This window comes from Brassica napus, chromosome A8, assembly GCF_020379485.1.
Source record: "Brassica napus cultivar Da-Ae chromosome A8, Da-Ae, whole genome shotgun sequence".
Classification (NCBI taxonomy): Eukaryota; Viridiplantae; Streptophyta; class Magnoliopsida; order Brassicales; family Brassicaceae; genus Brassica; species Brassica napus.
In genome coordinates, this window is record NC_063441.1 from 17,590,346 (window position 1) to 17,603,556 (window position 13,211).

The 13,211-nt window shown below is 34.0% G+C and overlaps 2 protein-coding genes and 1 non-coding gene across 4 annotated transcripts; all 3 read right to left on the minus strand.

Moving 5' to 3' along the window:
* Positions 1–861: 861 nt before the first annotated feature.
* On the minus strand, positions 862–3,801 carry LOC106361582. Its single transcript, XM_013801358.3, has 6 exons — positions 3,568–3,801; positions 3,122–3,308; positions 2,269–2,850; positions 1,474–1,882; positions 1,284–1,365; positions 862–1,206 (listed from the first exon to the last, which is right to left on the minus strand). The coding sequence occupies exons 1-6, from the start codon at positions 3,598–3,600 to the stop codon at positions 997–999; spliced, it is 1,503 nt and encodes a 500-aa protein (XP_013656812.2). The 5' UTR covers positions 3,601–3,801; the 3' UTR covers positions 862–996.
* A 4,856-nt stretch (positions 3,802–8,657) lies between these two features.
* LOC106361584 (putative hydrolase C777.06c) lies at positions 8,658–10,998 on the minus strand. 2 transcript variants are annotated; one of them, XM_048737904.1, is made up of 10 exons: positions 10,704–10,996; positions 10,275–10,410; positions 10,063–10,190; positions 9,832–9,979; positions 9,638–9,743; positions 9,493–9,551; positions 9,355–9,390; positions 9,169–9,278; positions 9,004–9,065; positions 8,658–8,921 (listed from the first exon to the last, which is right to left on the minus strand). In XM_048737904.1, exons 1-9 carry the CDS (start codon positions 10,889–10,891, stop codon positions 9,008–9,010), a joined length of 969 nt encoding a protein of 322 aa, XP_048593861.1. In that variant the 5' UTR covers positions 10,892–10,996; the 3' UTR covers positions 8,658–8,921; positions 9,004–9,007. The 2 variants fall into 2 exon arrangements, with proteins under 2 accessions (XP_048593861.1, XP_048593860.1); XM_048737903.1 differs by having other exon boundaries at positions 9,355–9,551; positions 10,704–10,998.
* A 198-nt stretch (positions 10,999–11,196) lies between these two features.
* TRNAG-GCC lies at positions 11,197–11,267 on the minus strand. The gene has a single exon. It is a non-coding gene; the product is annotated as a tRNA-Gly (tRNA).
* Positions 11,268–13,211: the final 1,944 nt, after the last annotated feature.

Here is a 13,211-nt window from a genome sequence, read left to right on the forward strand (position 1 = left end):
AAAAAGGGACTTATATAAAGGGAAGAACCAATCACCTACTAATTAGTTAATATTATTATTCTTCGATGAATGTAAAATTTTATTCAATCAAACTTTTTTTTACATCAAATGCTTCTATTGTTGATTAGAGAACATAATCAATGAATTAAACGAAATAATTCAATTCTTTTGAACTTCAAATCTGAGAGGAATCTTGCATTCTTGATCCAAACCACACACAACCCCTCCCCAAGATTTCAATCGCCTTTTCCTTTGACCGGTAACAGTTTCAGGCGAATAGTATTGTCCACACATTTGATCAGAACCTTCATATCCCTTGGCTGCTCTCCATGGCGTCGAGCATTTCGTTCTCTCCATAAGCTATGTACCAGAGCTTGGAAAGTGAACGAAGTTTTAACTAATTAATTAATATTAACTAATCCGGTTATCAAGAATAATTAGATGTAAGAAATAAACTGATCTAAGTTTACCAATCTTTTACATTTATTTGATGCTTTAGGGTAACCAAGTTGTAGTCACAAGTTTTAACTCCTGATTTTCATTTATTTATATGAATATTTACCATTCATCAAAGAAAACACACTCGAGCCCCAATTATGATGATTGATCATTAGGCTAACTGGACCAAAAGTACTCATGAACTTTCTAACCATTGGACCCATAGCTCAAAGCCCAAATATATCAGTGTAGAGGGCCACTAGTGACAGTTATTTGGTGAGCAAGTAAACATTATGTGAAAATGTAACCATAACGCCAAACTTTTACTTCCAGTGATTTATACGGCCTACAAGTGGTTTCTGTTTATATCGGTTCAGGTTTAAAATGTTCCTTTAGGGCCTTAGGCAATAGCAAGCCCTAACGTAAGACACAATCTTTGCCATTCTCTTTTGAACCTATGCAACAAAAGATGCATTCCATTTATATATTACACAAAGGGATTTGACTTTGAGAAGCAAATCCTGATTAACTCAAAAGACAAAAAGTCATTCCAATGCCTCATGAGAACCAACCACAACATATCTTGTAACCTGACGCCGGTGTTCTACCAGTTTCCCTGATATATTTGGCTTCAGCCACTGCCTTCTCGGCATCACGGGCCTTTCTAGCTTCCGCGGAAGCCCGTTTCTCTTCAGACCTTTGCTTAGCCATTGCTATTTTCTTCACTATCCTTGCTTCAGCTTCAGCCTTCATCTGCTCAACTTTAGCCTACCAACAATGCTTTATCAGTGACTTTCATGTAAGTGATCAAGCAAAAGTATCCAAAAAACGCCTCACGTACATACCTCAATACGTTGCATTTCTGCTTCGAGTTTGGCTTTCTCCTGACTTTCCCAAGCTTGGATTCTGATCTCCTCACGCTTATACCTAAAGAAAATTTTGAGTGTTAAAAAAGAAATGAAAACAAGTTTTTTAGGTATTCTGCTTTATGTTTCTTCACTGACAAGTTTAGTATTTGGTTAAGAGAACGCAAACCTTGCATTATGTTTTGATTTTTCTGCTTCTTCCCAAGCACTCGCTCGTTTATCAAACTCAATCCTCTGTGTCTCCTCTGCGTCTACATTGTTTTTATTGCTCTCCTCTTCTTCGTTACTTGCCCAAGCCGCAATGTTCATCTTCCCTAACCGAACTCCGAGAGTTACTATCTCTCTTCTCGTCTTCGCTTTCATTTCCTCCTCAGATAGTTCTCTTTTTGTGTTTGCTGACTGGTCTTGTGACTCTTCTTGTTGGCCTCCTCTAGGAGTAGAAGGCAGAGACGAAGTCGGGCTGCGAAGAGGAGTTGTTGCACCAACTGGTGTGACTGATCTTGAAGGTTCTTGACTCGGTATTGGTGTCATATCAGTTCCCATATCTCTCATACATACAGAGCGTATCACAGGACCAGCTTCACACAAAAAAAAAATCAAGCTGATTCAATATTGAAAACTCTACTAAAAAACAAGGGCAAATCTTCAAACTAGTACATTTAAAGGTTTATCCTAAAAATAGCATCCATTGATAAAATTTGCTAAAAATAACACTCGGTCATTTGAATGCTAAATTACTCTTAACTCCTAAACTCTAGTCTCACCTCCACCCATAAATACAAAACCATAAACCCTAATCACAAAACCTTAAACTCAAATAGAAAATATATATTTGCTATTTTTTTACTTTTAATAGATGCTATTTTTCTAAATCGGCTTATATGATAAATTTGTCATAAAATATGATTTAATGATATGTGAGGACATTTTTCAAAAAAAAAAAACAATTAATCACTATTTTTACCTGGTGTTTCGTCACGTGATGAATCCTTTGTTGTGTCCACAAGACCATTGCTTTGTGTTGATTGTTCGATCAACAAGCTTCCTCCATACCCTTGAGTTAGAATTGGACGTGGCACTGTGGGAACATAATTAGGGAATTTCTCGAACCCATCAGTTTGCATCCTAGATTTGTTATGCTCGTAACCTGCATTATCGGTCATAACTCTGGCAGGCATCCGGTTCCCTTGACCGTTCTTCCTCATCACCATGTTCTGTCTGCTCATTATCCACTTCTCAGCATCATTCCACTTGGATGGCATCTGTCTCGAAGGGTATGCTCTTGAGACATGATTCTGATTGGAACGCTCTCCACGAACACCACCGTGAAACTCGAAGCTTGAAGAGCTGGCGTTACTGTCGTAATCAAGATTTTCATCTTCTTGTGGCCTCAGAGCCAAACTCAAGTCAGTCTTTTTCAGTTGCTGAGGTTTGGGTTGATTGGTTTCTCTCGTAAGACCTTCAGACCCATGTCTCGAGGCTTGAGTATCGCTTAGGTCCAAAACTGGCAGTTTAGCTACTCCTATGTCAGTTGCTGAAGCCGCCACTAACAAGAACAGAGCAAAAGAGACAAACTTTAGCCAAGAGCAGAGCAAAGACTTAAATTCTAGCCAAGTTAAATCGATTAAAGGCTTTAATTGAGAAATGGAGCAGCGAAATAAAGAAATAACATAGAAAAAAGAGAAAATCTTTAGCCAAGAACAGAGCAAAGACAGAGACTTTGGCCAAGAACAGAGCAAAAAACAGAGACTTTAGCCAAAAACAGAGTAAATGGCAATTCTGAGACAAGCAGAGATACGGAAGACGAGAGACAAAACCATTATCATCGTCGTATGAACCAGAAGTAGAAGCTAGCAAGCTGTTTTTGGAGAATTCAGAGCCGTCCGAGACCTCAAGACGAACAGGAGATGTTCTCGAAGAGTTATTGTTAGATCCTTCTCTCTTTTTGTTATTGTGTGGACCCATTAGCTTCATTCTCAGCTTCGTTGGCGAGAGTATGCTCTTCTGCAAGATATAAACCAAAACTTGTTTGCATTTTTCATGGCTTCAATAGTTTAAAGGACGAACAAATAAACCTTTTCCAGATAAAGCAAAACTGTTTGATTGAAGGGAGGAGAAAAAAGGATGAAAATTAACAGTAAACACAGATTTAAAAAAGAAAAAGTTCATATCTTCCTCCCAAAAATTCTTCAACAGAGGAAACTCACTGTAACGTAATGGATGTTGTACTCGAAAGAGAGAGAGGGAGAGATGAGTTAATTACCTGCTTCACCTTCTCAATCCTTTCGTACTCCATGGCCAATGCCAAGTCCTCTCTATCTGTTTATGTATATATATTTCTACAGATTATATATATGTAAGAGGTTGAAGTAAGACAAGACCAGACCAGCTTTGTCTCGCTAATCCTCTCTCTCCTCTCGAGAAGAAGATGAGAGACAAATGGATGTTTTGTAGCTGCTTTATCTTTATTAGAGTTTTTGGGAATTTTTAGATAATGATTGAACAAAGAGGGATTTTCTTTTTGTATTTTTTATCCGTTGTCAAGAAAGTGCATAGGCATTAAATACTAATTTTATAATACACTATATTAAACTGTATAGTTATAAATAATAAAATAAATAAAAATATTTTCATGAAATTTTAAAAAGTAAAATATTAGTTTTGATTTATAAATAATTATTTATTATTTTATTATTATACTTTTATTTCAAAATAGTTGATATTTTGGTTTGAATGCACAAAAAATAAAACATATATCTTTACTTTATCTAACAAATAGCATTAAAAATATAAAGTAAAACTAATTAGATAAATCATCAAAAACTATAAAACATCAGTGGTCACACAATTTTCATTATTGAAACATTAAAACTCTTCAAAACGCCATTTTTTTATAATGGAAGAAGTCATTGTTATATGGTTTAGAAGATTATTACAATGGTTTAAGCCTTTAATGTGTCTTAGTTTTGTTGATAAAAAAAATAAAGGTGTCTTAGTTTTTTTTGATCAACTAGTATTTAGAATAGTTTAAGTGGTTGTATAGAACGCTTTTTAAAATAGTGATTTTTATATATATCTGGAATCGATCTTGCTTTTTTTGTATTTGAGTAATGAATATTTTTTATTTCCATAGCCTTAATAAACTCAGAAAAACTTCAATTTATTTGTATTGAGCAATACTGAAAAATAGAATAAAAACAAATATATGTGGAGCCATAAAGTAAAAACGATGTATGGTAGAATTGACATTGTACATAACACTATTTCATCTGAGTAAGAAAATCATTGCAATGATTATGATTTTTGACTGAAATTTCCCGTTGCAATGATTTTGCTTTTAGAGATGTTAAAAGAAAAATGTTTTTGATTTTTAGATACAAAATTAACAAAAATATGATATACTTGAAATATTACATGCCAAAAAGAAAAATTAAGATACTAATATTTCTTTACCTGATATCTAAAATTTGGTATAATTTCATCTCCAGCAAAACATCAAAATTGACATCATCCCATTAAATTTGGTGTAATGTGAATAGTGTTACATCAAATTATATTTTAATTACTATCAAATTTGTAACTAAACATAAATATATTATATTATTTGTATTTTAAATTTATTTTCACATAATTAAAAGGTTAAATTTTTATTTTTATTTACAAACTAAATCACTAAATGACTATTATAATTTATCACTTATAAATAATGAAATATAAATTATAATCTAAATGTGATAAAATACCTATTTATCAGTCATAAATAAGAAAAAATATAAAAAAATTTGAAACTGAAAACATTAAATAATATATAATAATGTTTTTGGTGTAAAATTTGAAGTCATTGTTGAAGATGACAAAAAAAAATTGACAAAAAAACACCAAATTTGGTGTCATTGTTAGAGATATTTTAAGTAGATTTGTGAAAATCAATTTTTTATTTACGTCTTTTCAATATCTACACTCGCCATAGTGAACTTATCATTTCATTCCAAAAAATTTCATAAAAAACAAAATATAGGGAAAGGTAAATGATATCTTTTTGTTAACAGGTTAGTAGTATATAGACTACATCCCATGTGTTTTATTGACCTTGTAATTATGCTAGTGACAAGAAAAAAGAGAAACTTTGTTTTGTTTGGTTTAATGTAAATCAGAAACCGGAGAAGTGATGGTGTGTAGATTCGCAATGCAAATGTAAATCAGTACTGAAACGTAAGCAATCGGACTGACACTTTCTCCACTTTAGGGCATTACGTTTCTCTGTCACTTTGACCGTTGACTAGCTATCTTCTTCTTTGTTCTCTTAAATTTGTATTTAATATTACTGCACATATTTTCATTATTGAAAATCTTCATTTATGGATAAATTATACATGTAACCAGAATCAAAATATTCCGTTGACTACGTCTCTCATACTACATTTAACTTTTTTTTTTGGTAAAATACTACATTTAACTTAGGTTGAGAATTCAATTGTATCTAAAAGTTTTACCACGAAAACAAAATTAAATAACATTGTTTAGCAACGTAAATTCGAGGAGGATATGTGCCCTACCGTGCATGCCAATGCCACAACTCATTATATATTAATTTTGTTTGAGCATGGCTGGTCCTAAATATAGGCAAATAAATTGACAGTTTAGAGCATCACAATTTTAAGTGAAAACTTTAGTTGTATATAGGGCACGGAATAAATACATAAATAACAAAGACACCAAAATTTAATTGAACATATATAAGGCGTCAAGAAAAAAATTGGCACTGCGTTTCACGTGAACGGCCTATTAGAGGCTTGAGCTATGTGGAATGGAGTATAAACAATCTGTGAATTTTAATTATAACTTTAGGTACATTATACTAGTTTTTATCGGCTTTTCAAATTCAAAACATGCGAATGATATAAACAATTGGCGAGGGTGTACGTATTGTGAGGCTCAAGCTCAGCTAGATTCCTATAGACTAACCTTGTTTTCCTCAAAAGATATCTTTTTAAATTAGTATTTTCTCAATGACATGATTTTACACAGAAAATATATGAGACTACTCTCTTTTACACAGAAAATATATTAGTGTACATTTTTCTCACAGCGGAAAGAATAACATGAGTTTGTAAGATAAACAAAATTAACTTATGTTTTCTTGTTTTGTTTAACATGATGGTATTACATGCCTATAGGTTTTTTTTTTTGGTAATCAACATGCCTATAGGTTGATCCATACTAATACTCAAACGGAAGTGAAGTCCACTAACGGATTATCTCTTCGGATACGTAAATAAACTTTAAGCAATAGATGCATATCCACATAACCACACGATAAAGTGTAGTGAAATATCTTCGAACAAAGTTACTAAACTAAGAACATCTCCAATGTATTACTCCAAATTTTACTCCAAAATGGTGTAACTCTAAAATGAAGTTGGATTTTACTTCAATGTATTACTCCATTTTTTACTCCAAACAAAAATTTTTTTTTTCATTTAGTTAATAATTGTTATTAGTACCTTCAACTTATAAAAGATTAACAATTAACCAAACTATTTTATGTTTACAAAATTTCTATAATAATATATTTTATTTAAATTAAACCCCCATTGTGTGATTAAGATTAACTTAAGTTTTTTAGGTCTATAATATTAGTAAGTACGAGACTAAGTTATAACACAGTTAAACATTTACTCATGTGACTATGCTATAGATTTAGTGTCATTACAAATGCAAATGAACATTACATTAATTTCTAATATAATCGTAACTTTATAATATGTTTTTGTGATAGTTATTTGGTTCTTGGTTTTAATATTATGTTTCAGCGTTGGGTCTTTTTTTGTCCTCAGTTTTAGTTGGTTTAGGAGTCGGACCATCCCGGTCTAGATGGGACCGATTTGTGGTTTAGTTTATTTCTTTTTATATAATTTTTCAGTAGTCTCTTGTAAAAAAATTAAAAATTTAAATATGAAAACCTTTAAAGAAAAATTTTATATATATATATATGGTTCTTGGCTTTAGTTGATGACAAACTTGAGCCATATGGTTGATTTTGTCGTTTGTCTATGTATGAATTTCAGAGAAAATGATACTGGTTGGACTCATGGAGATCTTTGACCAAATTTACACGCATCCAACATTCTTTTCTACATTATTCATAAATAGAAGATTATTTTCTTCTCACAAATAGCGACATAAACATTTAGATATATTGTTCCATACATATCATCAACGTTCGATGTGATCGTGATGTACATACTAGTCGCTAATTTATTTGATTTTCTGAATTGAATAATAACGGTGTTCCAAAAAAAAAAAATTGAATAATAACGAAAAGTTTGTAGCCATTTTTTTGGCAACAGCGAAAAGATTTGTACGCACTAAAAGAAAGTTCAAACAAATATGTCGTCGATACTTTCATAATGGCCTTGTTGAATTTGTGCGCCAATCTCATTTTAGTGGTCGGTGTATGAGATAAGTCGTCAAAGAAGCCACTAGTTCATTTCCTCGCACACTTTATGACATTTTTTCCAATTCACATTGCTAATACTATTTAATCAAATAATTTAGAACGTTTATCTAATTTGCAAAGGTTCAAACCCATGAGTTTGACTACCAGAGTTGAAAACAGATGTGGAGACACAAACCATTCCCCACCAGTGGGTCCATGAAGTTACTACCCAAAAAGATATTGCTTAATTAAGTAGTTGGTGGAACCTAGATTAGCTTTCTGTTGTGAGGATTAGATGTAGGCCAAAGCTTGTAAGCACGAAGGAAACTCATTGAAGGTTGTGTGATATATCATTTTGTTTGCTTTCTAAAGTCAAAAATGAAAAGATTATGAAGACTAAATGATTTTGGTCTCCATACCTATAGATCAGACACTTTTCTGTGTTTCTAAGAAGTGGAATCGTCGTACTACCTTGAGTTTCTCTTATAATTTTGACTTGATAATGTAGTAATCAGGAATTTCATATCTTTATAAAGAGTCCAATCTGGAGTGTGGTGAAAGGGTTTGAATCTTTTTTTGCTAAGAGAAAGGGTTTGAATCTTAAGAAGCTGATACATGTTTTCCATGAAGCTGATACATGTTTTCCATATTCAAACTAGTTTGACATGTCTTAACGGTCCCGTGATCTCGTACGCTTAATAAGACTTTGTCCCTGAAAGTGACCTGTGAAATATTCGTGCCTTATTCCTTGATCTTCGGACATAAACTTTCAATCATTTTTTTTTTGTAACACTTTCAATCATGTTTCATACAGTCAAATCAATAACCAGTTTTGAACTTCCACAGAAGTTAAGTAGCTGTGCTAATCTTTTCTGCAGTTTTCTATTTAGAAATATGATTGATGAATCAAAACATTTCAAGCATAAAGTAATTTTAAGATGAACTGTTTTCTTTCTTTAGTTATTATTTTAACAGGTATATCTGAAACAAAATCATCAAAAGATAATAATCAAGGTTTAAATCCTAAACTATAACTTAACGAATACACAAAAAAAAATCCCAACTTAAGATAACAAAACAAAAATCGTTTAGTGATAATCTTGATATGAAGCTTTCTCTGTATCGTAAGACAAGAAGACCCACACAAGCATCCTCATCTTCTAACTTAGATGGTCAGCCTAAAGAGATTTAATGAACAGAGGTGAATCAAATGCAATAATCTTAATTCTCTAAATGAGAAGGCCAAGTAATGTTTTCTACCTCTTCATAGATCAATAGGGACTCTCAAGCCATCATGCGCAAGTTTTACTGAAATCCCTTCCCTAACAAAACCAAAAAAAGATTGCAACAAATAAAATAAGATAACTCCTCTCTTCTGTGTATGGTTTCTTCAGATAGATGATGATGTAATTAAGAGTTCTCTACCTTTTAGACCATTCCTCAAGAAACTCGTTGTCTTTGTGGTGATCAAACTCGTGAGTCATTCCGATTAAAAGAGCCCTTTTCGGACCCAGTCTTTTGATTGTCTCTAGTGTCTACATAAAACAAAAGTAAGCATACATAGACATATGAAAAGAAAAAGAAAAAAAAACACCTTCAAATTAAGCTAACCTGCGGGAAACACAAATGGGTGTTGTGGGATCCTGTCTGCAGGCAAAATAAAAGAAAGATGGAGAAAGAGTGTGGAAACATCAGCATACAGTATTCATAAAATGTTTGATCATTAAGCCTAAGGATGATCTGTGTCACCTTATATAGTGTATCCAAGATAAGGAGATCCAACTGTCCGCCCCCAGATTTCGATATAACTGTATAATCCAAAACCAACAGAGTCTGAGATATCTTGTTTCAGAATATCAAAACACACACGCGCTAAGCAATTTGTTACACCTACCATACTCAGTGCTTGGAAGAAAGCGTGAGACATCAGATATATACGCCACTCTGGATTTTTCTCCAAAAAGGAAACCAAGACAGACATAGTCTTCTCCATGCATCACCTACAACATAAATAAGATTTTTGAGTCTCCACATAGATTAGCAAGAAGACATGATTCACTACTTATACAGAAGCTTTGAAAAACTTACTGGAAGTGGCGTGAATAATAATCCTGAAGCTACAAAAGGCTTCTCACAATCTTCCTCGATGACTCTCCAATCCAGCTGTGCCACTCGCCTAACTTCTTGTCCTTCTTTAAGTTTCTTCTGAACCAAATACGGGAACTTCACAGCAAGGCTGTTTTCACAAAAGAAGCATGCGATAGTTGAAACTAGAGCTTCAAAGTCTCGACAAGATCATAAAGATACTGTTTTTACTACCTGTCCATAGCATATTGGCTAACAAAAATAGGAGTAGGATCTATATCATTGGTGGGACTAAACGGCTGCACGGAACGTATATCATCCAGGCCAAGTACCGCATCAGCATGCTCATGTGTCAAAATGATCTGCAGTACATAGCAAACATTACTTTTACGAAAACCTCAAAAGTTACGATCAAAGACTTAGACTTTGGTTAAAGATTAACTTACAGAATCAACTTGAGGAATGTTGTGAAGAGTGAACCAACGAAGGACTTGTTCCCTGAACGTCTTGCCAACGTCGATTTGAATGTAGTTATGATTGCCATCACTTGAGCAATAATCAATGAGCAGTGAAGTGTTTCCCCTGCCAACAAAGAAGAACGAGATCTCTAGAAGTCAGAAGAGTATCTCAAAGTCTCTAAAGGAAACAGCTAGGCAATAGCTGCTATAACGATGGATCGAAGCGCCCACACACAATCTTAAAGCCTTCATCATATGATTCAACTCGTTCATGGAACAAAGTATAATACAATAGAGCTTACGACTAACTGAATGTGCTACACAGATCAAAGGAACATCGGAGCTCGGATTAAAGATGACAAATCCGAATCTCGAATCTAACGAAGATCGCATTGTAAATCAACGGAGTGTATGTACCTGTAGTTAGGGTTTCTCTCGGGAGGGATCGAAAGAGACTGAGAGCAGACGTGGCAGGGAGAATCGGACTTCTGGATCAAGCACATTGCGTTAGGGACCGCGCTCGAGCATCCCGTTCCCAGGAATATCAGAGCCGATCCATCGCCATCGGAGCCGTTCTCTGCCGGAATCGAACCGTCTTCCATCATCGGAGATATACGAGTGTCGCCGTACGTATAAATCTGGAATATTCCGGCCAAGGAGGAACCTCGAGTAAGTAAAAACTGTTTAACAGAACGAAGCGAGGAGGAAAAAAAAAATACATATAATAGCTTTTTATAATTAAATAAGTAAATAGACAAACAAACTGATTATTTTAAAAAAAACACAAATTAGTTGAAAAGGTGAAAAAAAGAGAGAGCTCAGGATGCGGCAATATCATCTCAATATAGATGTGTGCGAAGGACCCAACCAACGCTAAGCGTCTAAGCGAATGTCTTCATAGCTCTCTGAATGCACCAGCCGGGAATCGAACCCGGGTCTGTACCGTGGCAGGGTACTATTCTACCACTAGACCACTGGTGCTTCGTTGAACATACTTATTTAACATATATTACGTTCAAACAAGTTAAAGACTCGAGTAGTGATAAGTATTATTATAACAAACGGAAACACAAAGATTGGACAAAATCAAGTTTCTTCTTGACTTGTATCTTACTTTATAGCAAGACTTGAAACTTCACAGCTCATACAATGCTCAGCATGCCTCACTGTGTATTGACCACTTTTGATTATTCTTAATAATTTCATTATGGAATTTGGTGTTTTGTTGTTTGCTGCCTTCACGATTAGATTGCAGTAAAAGGTGCAATTAGGTACGAATTATTGGTGCAATTGAGAAAGGCGTGACTGTAACACCAAAAGTTTAGGATACTCACTTTCTCTGAAGGTATATGCAAGTTATAATATCAATTATGAGAAGAAAAAGTAATTCTGCTGGGACATACAGGATTCAATGGCTAGAAATAGAATCTATGAGGCTTATCCTTGATGGGGTATTGTATCTTAGTCGTCGCTATATCATTAAAGGTATCCATTATTTTTCGGTGTTCAGGTATAGTGAAGCTGATAGCTCGCTTGTTGTTGCATTGGAGCTCTCTGTTATTGTTACTTTCACGAATCTCTTGTGAAATATGAGTTTTGGTGATGTGATTTGCTGTTTTGATGGTAATGCTTAAATGGTATGTCCCGGTTTATGACAACGATTATAACTGTTGTTGTCTTTATATGGAAGACTTTTCTACTGGAGTCTACGTTGTGTTTATGATACTGGACTTAGCAGTAAACCATGCTGGAGCTTTAGCTGGTAAGAGGTTACTTGTGGATGCCGACAATGCGAGAACTGTTCAATCTCTTTTGTTACTGTGCAATGTACGGTTATAAGTACTAAAAGATGCTAAGTTCTTTGGCTTCTTATGTAAGTTCTTTTGCAAACGGGTTAAGTAAAAATGATTAACCTCTATGGCTAAGCAATAGAATCCTTCTGTTGGTTTTTTTTAATTAGAATCTTCCTTTTTCACAATGCAAATGTGTGTTTTGCATGATTCAGGATATTCTGGGTTGGTTTCAATGGTTATAGCCATTCATTCTTTGTGCTTGAAACATAATTTGTCTTGGCAGGTTTTTTGTTTGGTACAATTCATAGATATATTCATTTTTATAAGCATGAACTTGTTGGTACAGTGTTTGAGGCTTCAAGCAAAAAGTTTTTGATGGAATATAATGTTTATGCAACTGTGAAGACGTGACAGTAACACCAAAAGTTTCTTTTACATTTAAGATGTGCTTACTTTCCGTGAATGTATGCAAATTATAATATCACTTATGAAAAGAAAAAGGAAATCTTTTGGGACAAAGAGTGAAAGAGGATTCAGTGGCTAGAATAGATAGATTATATGAGAATGTGAGGCTTAAACTTGATGGGGTGCATATCTTACACATTGCAACATCATTAAAGGTATTTCCATTACCTGGGTATAGTGAAGTTGATAGCTTTCTTGTTTTGTTTTTTTTTTGCTAAATTGATAGCTTTCTTATTGCAATAGCTCTCCGTTTATTGCATATTTGTAATCTTGTTTATTATGGTTTTCTGTACTGGCGCGTAATTAATTTATTGTGATATTGAATGTACTGTACTTATCTCGTGATAATGCATGCATCTTTGGCAGATTCTGATAATAAGCCAAAGCTGGAAACTGTTCCTGGAAAAGTAAAAGTAAAGAAGACACCTTCCTCAGCTACTGCTTTTGATGTAGGACTTTACACTATTCTGCAAACAAAAGATCATGTCTGCTCTTCTTGTCCAGTTTGACGGTTTTCAACTGTTGCCTTCTGTTGGAACTTAGTAACTTACTGAGCTATTCCCAATTCGGCATGTTGCTGTTTGTTTTTCCATGTTAAGGTTGAGAGAACCCTTATGAAAGATCGTTTCTTGCTTTGCCATCCTCTGTTACCATATAAACCCATACA

Excerpts from the sequence above, each read along its gene's own strand:
- LOC106361582 (XM_013801358.3), bottom strand. The coding sequence starts at position 3,600 with ATGGAGTACGAAAGGATTGAGAAGGTGAAGCAG. Across the intron at positions 1,883-2,268 it reads ATCACGTGACGAAACACCAG|CTGGTCCTGTGATACGCTCT; the intron begins GTAAAAATAGTG and ends TTTTGTGTGAAG. Across the intron at positions 1,207-1,283 it reads CAGAAATGCAACGTATTGAG|GCTAAAGTTGAGCAGATGAA; the intron begins GTATGTACGTGA and ends CATTGTTGGTAG.
- LOC106361584 (XM_048737903.1), bottom strand. The coding sequence starts at position 10,891 with ATGATGGAAGACGGTTCGATTCCGGCAGAGAACGGCTCCGATGGCGAT. Across the intron at positions 10,411-10,703 it reads GAGAGAAACCCTAACTACAG|GGGAAACACTTCACTGCTCA; the intron begins GTACATACACTC and ends CTTTGTTGGCAG. Across the intron at positions 9,744-9,831 it reads TATTATTCACGCCACTTCCA|GTGATGCATGGAGAAGACTA; the intron begins GTAAGTTTTTCA and ends TTTATGTTGTAG.